Genomic DNA, 16,684 nt, shown 5'->3' on the forward strand with positions numbered 1-16,684 from the left:
TGGCTTTTGGTGTTCTGTTGATGAGGGAGATCCTGCATAGGCAAGAATAGGAAGTTCAGACAGAGTGTAAATGTGGGAGCGGGCTGACATCCGGAACCAGGTCACTGAGTCCACAGAGAGGAGTCCCAAGGCCTGAGGCAGAGGACTGTCACCATCAGGAGGCTGGATGCTGACTGGAGGAAAGAGGACAGGGTGGATCTCCAGAACCTGAGAAACAAAACAGAGAAAAGGGGGTGATCATAGAGTTAGCCATGGGTCAGGTACATGGGCCCCTGCTACTAAAGCAATAACCTCCTGGGGCTTCGGGAAGATTCTTTAAACAAAAACATTTGGGGACAGGAAGTTGGCTCAGCAGGTAAAGGCACACACAGCACAGCCCTGTCAGGAAATTATGCACACAGTTGTCCTCCGTCCTCCACACATGCATCATGGTACATGTGCCCACGCACAGTCATCATGCATATACACACTCACTGTGACAATGTGCCCACACACAGTCATCATGCATACACACACTCACTATGACACGTGTGCCCACACACAATCATCATGAGTATACACACTCACTGTGACAATGTGCCCACACACAGTCATCATGCATACACACACTCACTATGACACATGTGCCCACACACAAACATCATGTATACACACACTCACTATGACACATGTGCCCACACACAATCATCATGCATACACACACTCACTATGACACATGTGCCCACACACAATCATCATGCATACACACTCACTATGACACGTGTGCCCACACACAATCATCATGCATACACACACTCACTATGACACATGTGCCCACACACAATCATCATGCATACACACACTCACTATGACACATGTGCCCACACACAGTCATCATGCATACACACACTCACTATGACACGTGTGCCCACACACAATCATCATGCATACACACTCACTATGACACGTGTGCCCACACACAATCATCATGCATACACACTCACCATGGCACGTGTGCCCACACACAAACATCATGCACATACCTACACAGTTACAATAAAAACATTTGAAGGGCTGGAGAGATGGATCAATGATAAGGTACTTGCCACACAAGCCTGATGACCTGAGTTTGATCCTTGGAGGCCACATAAAGGTAAAGAACAGAACTGACTCCACGGAATTGTCCTCTGCCCACAGACATGCCTCAGTGCACACATCACATCATACACAGAGTTTTAATACATAAAAGTTTCTCTTTGTTTTTAATTGTGTGGGGGAGGGGGAGTATGTGCATGTGAGGGCGGGTGCCTGGGCAGGTCGGAGAGACCACTGGGCTCCCTGGAGTTACAGGCCTTGTGGGCAGCCTGTTGTGGGTGCTGGAACCCTGTTCAGGTCTCTGCAAGAGCAGCAAGCGCTCTTGGCTCCTGAGCCATCTCTCCAGCCTCGGAAATAATTTTAAAAAGAAACAATTGGAAGTAGTGTTGAATTCACACATTCCCTGCTGTGTTCAGTAAATGTTTCCCCGTAGACACTGGTATTTGTTAAAATGTGTGTTCTCTTATATGTGTTCATATGTCACACTTGTTAACTATTCAAACAGCTCGTCTTGATAATTTTCATTGAAAAGTATCAACTTCACTACTGACATAGTTGCCTCTCTCTCTCTCTCTCTCTCTCTCTCTCTCTCTCTCTCTCTCTCTCTCTCTCTCTCTCTCTCTCTCTCTCTTGAAAGGGAGTGTATTTATTTTAAGAAAAATTCCATCTTTTTATTTTACACTTGGAGGCTTTTCTGTTGTTGGTGCAGATAATCGCACTACCTTTCAGGGGCCTGACGGCAGCAGCTAACGCAGAGCCTTTGGGGTTTGTTTTAGTTGATTTTGTTGGTTTATTTGGTTGATTCTGGTTTTCCAAAATAAGGCGTTGCAGTTTCAAACTGGCCTGAACTTACTATATAGCCCAGACTGACCTCTGGTTCCCCCCGGTGCTCCTGTTTCAGTCTTCTGAACGCTGGGGTCCCAGCCGTGAGCTGCCACACACAGCCTGGCCATGACTCTTCAGCTATAACGTTAATGTTGCAATCCATGAGAGATAACTGTTGTGGTCTCGATGCTGCGGCCAGTTCTTTATCCTCTCTGACCAGCTCCTGTGCAGTGTGCTGGCCTGTCACTGTGTCCTGTGCAGTGTGCTAGCCTGTCACTGTGTCCTGTGCAGTGAGTGCTGGCCTGTCACTGTGTCCTGTGCAGTGTGCTAGCCTGTCACTGTGTCCTGTGCAGTGTGCTGGCCTCTCACTGTGTCCTGTGCAGTGTGTGCTGATCTGTCACTGTGTCCTGTGCAGTGTGCTGATCTGTCACTGTGTCCTGTGCAGTGAGTGCTGGCCTGTCACTGTGTCCTGTGCAGTGTGCTAGCCTGTCACTGTGTCCTGTGCGGTGTGTGCTGGCCTGTCACTGTGTCCTGTGCGGTGTGTGCTGGCCTGTCACTGTGTCCTGTGCAGTGTGCTGGCCTGTCACTGTGTCCTGTGCAGTGTGCTGGCCTGTCACTGTGTCCTGTGCAGTGTGCTGGCCTGTCACTGTGTCCTGTGCGGTGTGTGCTGGCCTGTCACTGTGTCCTGTGCGGTGTGTGCTGGCCTGTCACTGTGTCCTGTGCAGTGAGTGCTGGCCTGTCACTGTGTCCTGTGCAGTGTGTGCTGGTCTGTCACTGTGTCCTGTGCAGTGTGCTGGCCTGTCACTGTGTCCTGTGCAGTGTGCTGGCCTGTCACTGTGTCCTGTGCGGTGTGTGCTAGTCTGTCACTGTGTCCTGTGCAGTGTGTCCTGGCCTGTCACTGTGTCCTGTGCAGTGTGCTGGCCTGTCACTGTGTCCTGTGCAGTGTGTGCTGGTCTGTCACTGTGTCCTGTGCAGTGTGCTGGCCTGTCACTGTGTCCTGTGCAGTGTGCTGGCCTGTCACTGTGTCCTGTGCAGTGTGTGCTGGCCTGTCACTGTGTCCTGTGCAGTGTGCTGGCCTCTCACTGTGTCCTGTGCAGTGTGCTGGCCTGTCACTGTGTCCTGTGCAGTGTGTGCTGGCCTGTCACTGTGTCCTGTGCAGTGTGTGCTGGCCTGTCACTGTGTCCTGTGCAGTGTGCTGGCCTGTCACTGTGTCCTGTGCGGTGTGTGCTGGCCTGTCACTGTGTCCTGTGCGGTGTGTGCTGGCCTGTCACTGTGTCCTGTGCAGTGTGCTGATCTGTCACTGTGTCCTGTGCAGTGTGTCCTGGCCTGTCACTGTGTCCTGTGCAGTGTGTGCTGGTCTGTCACTGTGTCCTGTGCAGTGTGTGCTGGTCTGTCACTGTGTCCTGTGCAGTGTGTGCTGGTCTGTCACTGTGTCCTGTGCAGTGTGTGCTGGTCTGTCACTGTGTCCTGTGCAGTGTGTGCTGATCTGTCACTGTGTCCTGTGCAGTGTGTGCTGGCCTGTCACTGTGTCCTGTGCAGTGTGTGCTGATCTGTCACTGTGTCCTGTGCAGTGTGTGCTGGCCTGTCACTGTGTCCTGTGCAGTGTGCTGGCCTGTCACTGTGTCCTGTGCGGTGTGTGCTGGCCTCTCACTGTGTCCTGTGCAGTGTGCTGGTCTGTCACTGTGTCCTGTGCAGTGTGCTGGTCTGTCACTGTGTCCTGTGCAGTGTGCTGGCCTCTCACTGTGTCCTGTGCAGTGTGCTGGCCTGTCACTGTGTCCTGTGCAGTGTGCTGGTCTGTCACTGTGTCCTGTGCAGTGTGTGCTGGCCTGTCACTGTGTCCTGTGCAGTGTGCTGGCCTGTCACTGTGTCCTGTGCAGTGTGCTGGCCTGTCACTGTGTCCTGTGCGGTGTGCTAGTCTGTCACTGTGTCCTGTGCAGTGTGCTGGCCTCTCACTGTGTCCTGTGCAGTGTGCTGATCTGTCACTGTGTCCTGTGCAGTGTGCTGGTCTGTCACTCTGTCCTGTGCAGTGAGTGCTGGCCTGTCACTGTGTCCTGTGCAGTGTGCTGGCCTCTCACTGTGTCCTGTGCAGTGTGTCCTGGCCTGTCACTGTGTCCTGTGCAGTGTGCTGGCCTGTCACTGTGTCCTGTGCAGTGTGCTGGCCTGTCACTGTGTCCTGTGCAGTGAGTGCTGGCCTGTTACTTTGTCCACTGCCCGGCCTGTTCCAGAATTCTTAATATCCAAGTTTTGGTAATGTTTTAAGCCCAATATTTCCCTTCTTCCCCTAGGAGGACAAAGAGGTTTCTTAAGTCCTCTTTCTGCTGGAAGGAATTACCTGTCATTTGCAGTCCCTTCCCAGACCTGGCAGAATCGAGCTCCATCAAGAGCATGGAGAGAGCAGTGGCCTCCAGGCCCTGCCTCCCTACTGCCCAGATCAAAGCCAGGAGAAGGAGACGTGCATCTGGAAGCCAGCAGCCCAGGACCAACACTGTTTCACCACTCACCCAACATGGCCTGCTCCCTGGGGGGCAGAGCACTGTGCCCACTTTGGTAGTTAGGCCTGTGTTGGACACAGGCCGGAGGATACGTGGACATACTAAGTTTGTGGACCGAGGACAATATGAGCTCATTTATATGACATACTAAAATACAGAGTCGGTGGCCGGAAGTGTAGCTCCATGGCAGACCACATGCTGCCACCACCCACAGCTGCCACTGATACCGACACAGACTAGTGACAAGACGCGAGTCTGAATGTCAGTGCGACCAAGGATGGGAACGTTTTCCCTCCCACAGTGGAGTCCCTCAAGCTGCACCTTGAAGGATTCTCTATGTGGGGATCAGGCTGTAATGAGGAAGGAAAGGTGAAACTCAGTAAAGCTGTGGGAAGAGCATGCACCATGGTGTAAGGACCGCGCCTAGGGGTGGGGGTGGGGGGAGGCAAAACAGTCAATGCAGAGGCTAGAAAGCAGACTGGAGCTGGAACATGGAGACCCTGGAGCCATGCTGCTGAGTTAGGACTTCATTCTGCAATCAGTGGAAGCCATTTAACATTTTGTGAGGAAAGGAGCATCAGAAATACAGCAGCTGGCTTGAACTGTTCACAGAAATATGTGAATAACTATAGCAGCCCCATATGTAATATAAGTACAAATACATAAAATTCCAATAGTATTTAATCCAGTATATCCAAAATATTTCAGTATACAACAAGGTTGATTGATTGGCTGGTTGGCTGGCTGATTGTTTGGTTGGTTGGTTGGCTGGTTGGCTGGCTGGCTGGCTAGCTGGCTGGTTGGTTGGTTGGTTGGTTAGTTGTTTGGTTAGTTGGTTGGCTGGCTAGTTGGTTGATTGGCTGGTTGGTTGGCTGGCTGGCTGGTTGGTTGGTTAGTTGGCTGGCTGGTTAGTTGGTTGATTGGTTGGTTGGTTGGCTGACTAGTTGGCTGGTTAGTTGGTTGGTTGGTTGATTGGTTTGTTGATTGGTTAGCTGGTTGGTTTGTTGATTTGTTGGTTGGCTGGTTGTTTGATTGGTTGGTTTGTTGATTTGATGGTTGGCTGGTTGGTTGGCTAGTTGATTGGTTTGTTGATTTGTTGGTTGGCTGGTTGGTTGGTTTGTTGATTTGTTGGTTGATTGGTTGGTTGGCTGGTTGTTTTTGAGAGTCCTACTGTATAGCCCAGCTGGCCCCTAACTCCAGATCTTCCTTCCTCAGTCTTCTGAGTGTTGAAATCACAGGTGTATCCCACCAGCATCTGGCCAATATAGTATTAATGCAGTATTTTACCATTCATATTTAAATATGTCCTCAAAACCCAGTGTGTAGTTAACATCTGCAGCACCTCTCTATTGGACAAGCTACATTGGAAGGTTCGGTCGCATGCCTCTCTGTCGAGTCTGGGGACAGTCAGGTATCGAGGGTGACAAAGCGTGTATATTCACTCCATGAAAACCCAAGTCCTGGGTTCACTCTGCTCTCCTTTCCTCCTGTTGTCAGGTGCCTCGAGTTGCATGTGTCTGTAGTGCAGGGCTTCTCAGAATCAAATAGGCACTGTGGCCCAAGAAGAGCAGCACACAGCCTGCAGTGTGGCCAGATTCCTGTGACCTTACAGGACAGGAATGCCATATCCTATTTTGGCATTTGCTGGTTTGGGAGAAGCAGAGAGCTTGGAAGCAGGCAGAGGGAGACATTCAGAAGGAGGCCCCAGGAAGAGGAACACTGCAAAGGCTGAGAAGGGACAATAAGACTCTGAAGGGCAGCACTTCCAAGGTAACAGTGCAGGGGCCGGGGGGAGGGAGACTGTGAGCTGGAAGAGGACACTGAACCCAGCAACATTGGGGTCCTTCTTACCTTCCCGAGAGCGGGGTCAGCAGAGCAGTGTACCCAGTTAGGGGATGAAAGGGAGTCACGAGTGTAGAGCTTCTTGTGACTTTGGCGCTGACATAAAAAAGAGGGATGCTGAAGAGGGAATGTGCTTGAAGGAAATGTGCTGGGGTTTTGTCCAACTAATGAGTAGGGACATCTGACCCTGCTTGTGGACTAAAAATGAAGCCATGGAAACTGAATATATTGGGGGAGCTGGGCAGAGTGGGCAGACACTGTGGAAGGGAAGACCGATTAAGGATGCTGGCTATAGAGAGAACTAGGACCCCTAGTACCCGATCAGGAATGAAATAAGGAACAGGGGAGTAGAGAGATAAAGGGCAAGAAGGTTTGGGGGGCACTGTGCCTTTGTTTCCCCCTGACCTCGTAGGTAAGAACATCTGAACTGAGGGGTTGGAAACGGAACCAAGAACAGACGTGTAAGGGCCACTGGGAGGGGATGCAAGGGGTCTGCGTGGCCTGGTGAGGAGAGTGGTCCCCACACCCATCCCAATGAAGCGTATGTCATGTCCGTCCCAACTGGAGGAATGGGAGCTCCTCCTGTGGTTCTGAGCTCTTGTTCCATAGGCTCGTGCTGGTGCATGTTGAGGACCTCGTTGAGGATGTGGATATGAGCAAAGTGGTCCCCAGTGCGGTGGTGCACAGAATGTGTCGAGGCTCAGGGCTGGGGATGCGGCTCGCTGGGCGAGCAGTGGTCTCGCGTGTGCAACAGCCTGCACCACGACGCGGGCAGGCTCGTTTAATGGTTCTGTATTCACTTGAAGGACTTACAGAAGAGCCACGGCACGTTTAACTCTAAATGTGCGTAACTAGAACGAAAAGTGCTAAGGGACCGTGAGGTGGCTCCGTGGACCCAGGTACCTGCCACCGAGCCTGACAGCCCGAGCCCACCCCCCAGCGTCCACACGGCGGAAGGGAGACCGACTCTGAAAGCTGACCTCTGACCTCCACTCGCGTGCCGAGGCACATGCATACACCTACACAAATACACGTTGTATGTTTATTTAAAGAAAACTACTCAACAATGGCAGAGACGGAACACAGATATTCCAAAAATCCCAAACGAGGATCATGAATGCCTAGGGTTATAAAACACCAGATAAGGGGCTGCCCATGACGCAGTGGTTAAGAACACTGGCTGCTCTTCCAGAATACTCACAGCCTTCTGTAACCCAGCTCCAGGGGATCTGATGCCCTCTTCTGGCTTTGTGAGTTCCAGGCATTCACCTGGCGCACAGACACACGTGCAGGCAAAACACCCATACACATCAAATTAAATAGATTGGTTTTTTTTGTTTGTTTGTTTGTTTGTTTGTTTGTTTGTTTTGAGTAAGAGGTACAGTGCCCTCAGCAGAGGTTCTAGTTACTTCCAGCAGTCACCTGGACATGGCCAGGGTCTCTGAGGCTATGAACAGCACTGTTCACGGGTTATCTGCCGCACATCTGTCCGCCATGCCACACACAGCCCAGTCAAACCGGCACCCAGCTGGCCTTCCGGACCACTGTGTGCCTGCTGCTCTGCCATCTCCCTGGCAGACAGAACAAAGTTCAGTGCTCCCGAGTTGGCAGTCTGAGGATGGCAGTCGTGCTATGATTTCGGGTGGGCCAGCATCCCATGTCACCTGCTGAAGTCAGTATTTTTCTAATCAACCTGTCATCCATGCCTGCAGAATTAGAAGATCTCTTCACTAAAAGTGTATGTTAGCCCAAATCTATACAACACACACACACACACACACACACACACACACACACACACCCTATTGCTGTTATTGGTTTTGTTTATTTTTTAAGACAGGGTTTCTCTGTGTAGCTTTGCGCCTTTCCTGGAACTCACTTGGTAGCCCAGGCTGGCCTCGAACTCAGAGAGATCCACCTGCCTCTGTCTCCTAAGTGCTGGGATTAAAGGTGTGTGTGTGCGCCACCACGCCTGGCCTACAGATATATGCGTATTTTTTAATTCACGGCTCAGTGGTGCAGTGCTTGCCTGGCATACACAAGGTCCTCCGTTCAGTCTCTAGTTCTAAAGTGGAAAAAGGTCAGAAAAGGTTCAAGCAGTCCGTGCTAGACCAGAGCCCCGTGACAGTGTTTGCCTAGTGTCCCCCCAGCAAGCAGGGGAACGAAAAGGAGTCTGGTCCTCCTTTGTCCTTCCTCTGGGCCAGTGCTCTCTTTTCCCACGGCTTTGGGGCTGCCCTGTGCGGGAATTCCACATCCCCCACCACTGTCTTCATTCCAAGACCTCTGTTGGGGACAGCTCCCTACTGCTTCAGGTAAGGTGACCAGTGCACCTCACTGCCTTCTTCTAGCTCAGCTTTTGTTTAAAAAAACAAACAAAAACCCATATATCTGTCTGTCTGTCTGTCTGTCTGTGTGTCTGTGTGTGTGTATCTGTCTGTCTCTCTCTGTGTATGTGTGTGTGTGTGTGAGAGACTGTCTGTCTCTATGTGCGTCTGAGTGTCTGTTTGTCTATCTGTTTCTCTGTGTCTGTGTGTCTGTCTCTGTGTGTGTGTGTCTGTCTGTCTGTCTGTGTGTGTGTGTGTCTATCTGTCTCTCTGGTGGGTCTGTGTCTGTGTGTGTGTATGTGTGTGTATATGTGTATGTGTGTGTATATGTGTGTGTGTTTGTTTCTGTTTGTGTGTTTGTATGTGTGTGTGTTTGTGTGTGTGTGTTTTCTGTGTCTGTGTGTGTGTGTTTATGTGTGTGTGTTTGTGTGTGTGTTTGTGTGTGTGTATGTGTGTGTGTGCGCGCGCGTGTATGTGTGTGTGTTTCTGTGTGTGTGTGTTTGTTTCTGTGTGTATGTGTGTGTGTTTCTGTGTGTGTGTGTGTTTGTTTCTGTGTGTGTGTGTTTGTTTCTGTGTGTGTGTGTTTGTTTCTGTGTGTGTGTGTGTGTTTCTGTGTGTGTGTGTTTGTGTGTGTGTGTGTGTTTCTGTGTGTGTGTGTGTCTGTGTCTGTGTGTGTGTGTGTGTGTGTGTGTAGGACCACTTGTGGAAGTCAGTCTCCCCTTCTCTCACGTGAGTCCCAGAGATAAAGCTCAGGTCAGAGGTCGTCCGCGAGCGCCTTCACCTGCTGAGCCATCCCACTGACCCCAGCTTTTTTTTTCCTGTGATTTTTTAAAAATTTATTTTTGTATTGGCTTACAAAGAATTGTTTTTCACTATGACTTGAAATACTCTTCCTACTGCCTCATGTGGTAGCTTCCTGGATACCATTTAGAGGGAAATTTCTTAGACCAGTTAAATTTAGTAGATTTATTTGAGCAAACAGACACAAACTAAAAACAATTGCTGAGTAGTAGTTACCAGAACAACTGAGGATTTAGCCCGCAATGTTATCCAACAGCAGTTATCAAAAAACAGAAATGAGAGCTACAGAAAACAGCTACAGCTTCCATTTGGTTACAGCTTAATTGGTGATTGGGCTGGAAAAATGGCTCAGTGGTTAAGACTGTATTCTTACAGAGGACCTGAGTTCGACTCCCAGCTTCCACATTGGGCAGCTCACAGCTTCCTGTGACTCAGGTTCCAGGGGACCTGCACCTCTCTGACCTCATTGCGAACATACACATAAATAATAAAAACACGAAAGTAATAATAACCGTAAGTTAATTGACCACAGGGCCTCCTGCGGCCAGCCAGAACCCAGTGAGTGGGATCCAGTTCTACCTTGATTTGCGCTGTTAGCGGCCCCATCCAATCACACGGCCTCCTACAAAGTTGCTTTTGCAATACCTGCCTGTTTCCACGTTTTGCCCGAGGAGGGGGTTCCGGGGGTGGTTCTCGGTGTCACCGTGCACAGGCAAACCTCTGGCTGTGGTGTCACCCTCGGCAGGGTGCACGCAGTACCGCTCACCCTGCTGAGAGCTGCTGGGGATGCCTCTGGGTGGCGATGCCGGGGTTCCGTGGTGTGTCCCAGCCCACGGCTTCCTCTCAGGGAGTCGTTGGGATTTCTTAACCTCGGAACTCTCCTTGAAAAACTCTAGAGAAGCGTGCTCAGGCCTTTGGCCGTTGATGTTTTCTTAACAGTAATTCAACGTGAGTAATGGTATTTTCTGTAAATATGCAACTAAATAAATACATTGCCAAAGCCTTTGGCGGTGTGCGCCAAAGCCTAAGAGCGCCGTGTGCATGACAGACCGTTTTTCTTCTGTAAATGCCAGGCCTTAGTGGCTGATGACCCACTGGATAGCTCATGATATGTAGTTTGGAAAACACCCGTCCCAAGTACTAGTTTATTTAATCATTTCAGTAAGTCCCGAAAGCCGTGAGATGGTGAAATTCTGGGCTCTTTGAGGCCATTTCTAGAATCCTTCATTCCCTCACTGTTGCCCAGAAGTCAGGAGTACGCTGTAACTTCCCAGATGCGGTCATTTCGCCTCTAGGAGCACCGAGTGGTGCCTCCCGTCCGCTCTCTGCAAATGTGTGACGCTCCTTTGGAGAGGTTCTTTCAAAGCAGCGCTGGTGAACCCAGCACAGCCGCTGAGAAATGTCCGTTTTCCGTGAGGGATTGACTGAAGTAGCGTTGTCAAGCTCTGCCCTGTCTCCACAGGGTGTGCCGATCTCCAGGCCCTGGACACGATGCAGCCCATGGAGCGGAAGCGCCAGGGCTACATTCACGAGCTGATCCAGACGGAGGAGCGGTACATGGACGACCTGCAGCTGGTCATCGAGGTGAGGGCTGGGGCTTGGGGTCCCCGTGGGAGACGGAGGGTGGCCGTCGCTGCCGCTCTCGCTTAAAAGCGACGGGAGCCATCTTCCTTGGTTTGGCGGTGCTGGGGATGCCGCCCGGGGCCTCCCACATGCCACGCACATGTTTTACCGTGGAGCTGTGTCCCCTGACTGAGCCCCACCTCCACGTGAGGCTCACAGTGACAGAAAGCCGCCACTGCTCTCTGGCAAGGCCGGAGACTAACGGTTCCCGATGAAGGCCCAGGCTGTTCCCCAGCTGAGCCCACTTGGGGGAGGGGGACACACCTGGGAATGTCCCAGTTGAGTGTGCCAAGGACAAGGGCGTAGAGAGGGTGGGAAGGCCTCCAGACGGGCTTGACTCCAGTTCTTGCCAAACTGTGTTCGCACTGCCGTTTGGAAACCTGACGTTTTCGCTGGCTTCAACACCTCTACCAAATGTCAGCTTAGGAAACCGAACAGGCAGGCGCAGCTGCAAAACAGTGTCCCAGATCGTGTGTCACTGTCTGTACCTGTCCGTGTGGCCGGTGGCATCTGAGCTGATGGCAGCGCCCTCTGGAGAGGGACACTACAGTGGCTTGTGTCCCAAAGCACAAAGGCGGCTTTGTACTTCTACCCTCTTTCCGTTTCCATGGCTTCTGGTTGCCAGGAAACCATACCACGGCTGTCAGGTGAGGAGAGCGGTTCCGTCCGCAAACCACCTGGAGAATACAAGCACCCCACCCCACCACACCCCACCCCACCCCACCCCACCCCACCCAGCCGGCGGAGGCGGCAGGTGCATCCCCTGCCATGACCTGGAGAGCAGAGTGGAGCAGGGGCTGTACCTGCCTGCACCTGCCTGCAGGGCCTGCTGCGGCAGTCAGCTGCTGCACCTGCCTGCAGGGCCTGCTGCGGCAGTCAGCTGCTGCACCTGCTCCTCCTCCTGCGCATGTCCGCCCCCTCGCTCCTCTCGGCATCCTGTTTTCCTCCCACCTGCGCGCTCCCTGTAGACTCCTTTTTGTTTGTTTTGGGGACAGGGTCTCCTGGCGTCCAAACTGGCCTTGAACTTGCCGTGTAACTAAAGATGACCTTGAACATCAGATCCTCCTGCCTCTGTCTTCCATGCACTGGGGCTACAAGCATCGGCCACCATACCCGGTTTATGTGGTGCTGGAGACTGAACCCCAGACATCATGGCTGCTAGGCAGGCATCCCACCAGCTGAGTTCAGCCCCTCACTCTCCCTGTCTGTCCTTCGTTCGTTCGTTCATCCCCCAGGCTTAGCCTGGCCCTGGTCAGGCTTCGGATGGGCATGGACTGGATTCGATGCTCGTACTGTACTTTCCCATACCCGGACAGATGGCCTAGAGAAAAGCCCCTGTTCCCGACCACCCTCCTTGGGGTGTCAGCTCCCAGTCCAGGGGACTGTGGGTAGCCACGAGTCTCAGGCCCTAGCCCAGAGTATGAGCAGACACAGGTGCTTGTCACTCCAGCTAGGCATCCCAGGAATGCCCATTCTGCCCTCCTCACCCAGTGTCCTCTGGGCAAGGAGCTGTCGGGCTGAGGGCGAAAAGCGCTCTGCTAAAATGGCTTTCTCACGGAAGCTGGCAAAGCCTCAACCGTCTTTCCCCTCCGCCTCTCTCACCGAGCCCGCTCTCAGGGCTTCCGCACAGATAAGCGGCCCAGTAACGAATGAAGACTGGGCGCGTGCGCTGCTCCTCAGCGCAGCCTGGGAGCAGGAGATCACGTTTGCATGTAGGTGCGTCCTGGCGTCCCGTTCACAGTCTCCATCCCGTGTGGAGCTGAGACATTTCTCTCCTCTAGAGACCCTCCAGTTCAGTGTCTCTGGCTAACGTCTGTGGCCCACATGAACTCAGCAAACACTGGCTGAAGTACATTGGCCAAGGAGTTCCTGTCCTTATAGTTTGCACGGTCTTGTTGGCGAAGGGCACCAGAGAGACAGTGAGGATCAGGGCCCAGGGAGTGTCCACTCTAACCTGGAAGGGCTCCCCAATTATGTTCCGACCACCATGAGTCTGCTCTGCCGGGGAAAGTGGAAGCAGGGACGTCCCGAGGGTTGGGGATCCTGCGAGTTATACCGGGGTGTGAAGTAAGGACGTCCCGAGGGTGTGGGGATCCTGTGAGTTATACCCAAGTGCGAAGGACCTAGGGGCCTCTGGTGAGTTGGATCTCAAGGCCTGTGAACCTCAAGGGGTTTGCATCTCATCTCTTGGCTAGTGTGGAGCCTTTGCATGGCTTAATACAGAGCCCTGTGTTATATGGAACCCTGGGCAAATCACTCTGTAAGCCATGATTTCCTCGTAAGCCAATGAGAAATAACAGCAGCTGACTCCTTCATCTGTCCAGTGAGAACCCTGTATACACGCATGCGCCTTACACACGTGTGCTTCCGTGTGCGTGTGTGTGGAACCCAGGTGGGGAGTATCTCTGCAGCTGGCACATCTGCTCAGGGTTATCACGGGGTGGCAGAGAACAGCACCGTTTTCTCGCTGAGCAGCACAGAGGGTCCTGAGACTCTGAGATGACCCCTGAGCAGCAGTCACTGTCCCTCCATCCTGTGGGTTCCACTGTGCAGGGCCCTGTGCCCAGCACTGCTTGGCCCCCACAGCAGGCCTAGGAGGGAGGTGGGGTTCCTTGGTGAGGGGATTCAGCCCTTAAAAATCAGCCTTAACATGAGCCCTAACTAGTGAACGTAAGGAAATGGTGCAGTTTAGAATCTAACAGGGAGCCAGCATGGCTTAGCCCATGAAAGCATTTGTACTTGAGTTCGATCCCTGGAATCCACGTGACAGTCGCACACACCTGTGATCTCTGGCAAGATGGTTGGCAGACAGGAGAATCGCCCGGAAGCCTGTGAGCCACATAGCCTGTAGACCTGCTCTGCCCAGTGAGACCCTGCTGCCTCAAAAGAGGACCCACCCCAGAAACTCGGCCTCTACACTGTGGCATGCATGCCCCCCAACTCTGTCCCTATCTCTGTCCCCCCTCATGGACACATATACACAGTAACAATAAATAACAATCATAAATACGCTTACTTAGAAGTGCCAGCCTCGCGGCCGGGCGGTGGTGGCGCACGCCTTTAATCTCAGCACTCGGGAGGCAGAGGCAGGCGGATCTCTGTGAGTTCGAGGCCAACCTGGGCTACCAAGTGAGTTCCAGGAAAGGCGCAAAGCTACACAGAGAAACCCTGTCTCGAAAAACCAAAAAAAAAAAAAAAAAGAAGTGCCAGCCTCGCTGTCCCAGTGCAGGAAGGCACGCGTGGCTGTGGACCTACACTCAAGCTAAATTACATCTGTGTTTTGAACTTAGGTTTTCCAGAAACGGATGGCAGAGTCGGGCTTCCTCACCGAGGCAGAGATGACCTTGATCTTCGTGAACTGGAAGGAGCTCATCATGTCCAACACAAAGCTGCTGAAGTGAGTGGTGGGCATCACCTGACATTATCACTGTGGCCCCTCAAGGACTTTCACCTCTATTCTTCTCCCTTAGGCCTTGTGTTCCACTAGCGTTTTGAGAAATGCCCTCTAACTTGATTATGTAATTATTGAGGAAGTAAAGGACAAACTTCTCTGATTCAGCAGAGAAGCTGTGGTGGTGTGTGGTCCCCAGGCAGGTACAGCGTGCAGCTTGGCAGGGGGGGTGACAGGCAGAAGAGCTGCAGCCACAGCCAGATGACAGCACAGTGCTCGTGTGCAGTCCCTGTCTTTGGGGAGCATTCTGTCCCTTACACTAACGGGCACAGAGCTCCAGGCCCGCTGGCCGCACCCCTGCCCGTCCAGGGCCACAGCGCACCATGAAGATACCAGCCCTGCACTCCAACCCCTGGCCGCCGTGCCTCCCAAGCCCTTCTTGGGGATTTCTTTCTCTTTGATTCAAATGAGGACAAACAAATTGAATCTTTCCAAAGGAACTTTGTCAAGAGCCTGAGGTGAACTGCAGAGTCTAGAAAGGCCTAGAAAGGCCCTAAATGTGTAGATTTTGGTACCTTTTTCTTCTTTGCTAATGTTTCTCCCAGATTAGCTCAGCCAGCAGAGCTTTGGGCCATGCCACTGCCCCCCCAACCCCCACCCCTGAGCTATTCCTTCCAGTGTCCAAGGATGCTAAGTCACGCACCGGGTGCCATTGCTGTGGTCTCCATGGCTTTCACCCTCTGAGTACCAAGGGGAGATCCGTGAAGAACGGAGTGACCGTCAGTTATTTGCAGGGCCTTGCGGGTGCGGAAGAAGACTGGAGGGGAGAAGATGCCTGTGCAGATGATCGGGGACATCCTGGCGGCAGAGCTGTCCCACATGCAGGCCTACATCCGCTTCTGCAGCTGCCAGCTTAACGGGGCCACTCTGTTACAGCAGAAGACGGATGAGGACACGGACTTCAAGGAATTTTTAAAGGTCTGTCTAGCCTGGGACTTCCGGCATCTTTGCCTCCTCGTAGCCTGGGGGCGGCCCCACAGGCCCGCTGTGGGAGTTAAGAGGTTGAGAGGCAGGTCCCCATTAGCGGAAGCCAAAGATGGCGAGCAGCTTCCTGAGTGCGTAGTGCTGTCCCGGTTAGAGCTTGTTTTTGTTGGCACTAGAACCGTCATTTTACATCCTGGTTAAATAGTAAGTAGTGTTGCTTCGTTTTGTTCTTTAACAACCTTGTATATCAACTGTTCTGTTTTTCCAAAGAAACATCCACAATGCCACTTCTTCTTGAGTTATGTCTATGGGTGTTTGCCTGCATGTATGGCAGCGAGCCACCTGTGTGCCTGGCACCTCAGAGGCCAGAGGCATGGGTCCCCTGGGACTGGAGTCACAGGTGGCTGTGAGCTGCCGTGGGGTGCTGGGGACCACACCCAGGTCCTGGGCAGGAGCAGCCGGTGCTCCTAACCACCCAGCCTTCTCCCCAGCCCCCCAGAACTATCACTTCTTAATTTTACAAATTCTATGTATTCAATAATCATCTTATTCCAGAAAGAACATTAAAGAGCTTAGTTAAATGTATAAAATACAGCAAAATAAAATTTTAAGTAATTAGGTGAGAACTTTGTGAGTGGAGGAAATGAAGGTAGAAAAAAAAGAGTTAACAGGAAACGAGGTAATGCCTACAGGTGTGACTGTGACCCCCCGTGTGGTCCTCCAGCAGTGTGCACAAATGTCAGTGAATAATGCCTACAGGTGTGACTGTGACCCTGCATGTGGTCCTCCAGCAGTGTGCACAAATGTCAGTGAATAATCCCTACAGGTGTGACTGTGACCCTGCATGTGGTCCTCCAGCAGTGTGCACAGATGTCGGTGAATAATGCCTACAGGTGTGACTGTGACCCCAAGTGTGGTCCTCCAGCAGTGTGCACAGATGTCGGTGAATAATGCCTACAGGTGTGACTGTGACCCCAAGTGTGGTCCTCCAGCAGTGTGCACAGATGTCGGTGAAGCATCCAGGAACCAGTGAGAGGAGGAGGAGTGGACTGGTTCCGTGCTGTGGTTGTAAAGTAAGCACGAAGAGAAAAGCTACAAGTGTGGTATCCCTTGCAGTTCTAACATTATCATGTTCCATGCAGCCATACAGCAGCCAACTTCACACACATGCTCACTATAATGCAGTACCCTGTGTTTACGTCAGGTGTGCTGCTATATGCCTGTTGTTAGTAAACTGCAAAAATTCTGGGTTTGGTGTCCCGGGTTTCGGCACCAAAATGTTAGTAAATTGATGGCTGAAACTGCGAGGAGACAGTTCAGCCCTAGAG

At 52.2% G+C, this 16,684-nt stretch overlaps 1 protein-coding gene across 5 annotated transcripts in view; it reads left to right on the top strand.

The window, feature by feature from the left end:
- Itsn2 (intersectin 2) overlaps positions 1–16,684 on the top strand; it is a 123,340-nt gene that overhangs the window by 95,360 nt on the left and 11,296 nt on the right. For all 5 annotated transcript variants that reach the window (XM_028875400.2, XM_028875381.2, XM_028875391.2 and 2 more), the window contains 3 exons: positions 10,821–10,942; positions 14,272–14,378; positions 15,167–15,350. In XM_028875400.2, coding sequence (XP_028731233.1) covers positions 10,821–10,942; positions 14,272–14,378; positions 15,167–15,350 — 413 coding nt within the window. The remainder of the gene's footprint in view (positions 1–10,820; positions 10,943–14,271; positions 14,379–15,166; positions 15,351–16,684) is intronic.

Source organism: Peromyscus leucopus, chromosome 22 (genome assembly GCF_004664715.2).
Source record: "Peromyscus leucopus breed LL Stock chromosome 22, UCI_PerLeu_2.1, whole genome shotgun sequence".
Taxonomy (NCBI): Eukaryota; Metazoa; Chordata; class Mammalia; order Rodentia; family Cricetidae; genus Peromyscus; species Peromyscus leucopus.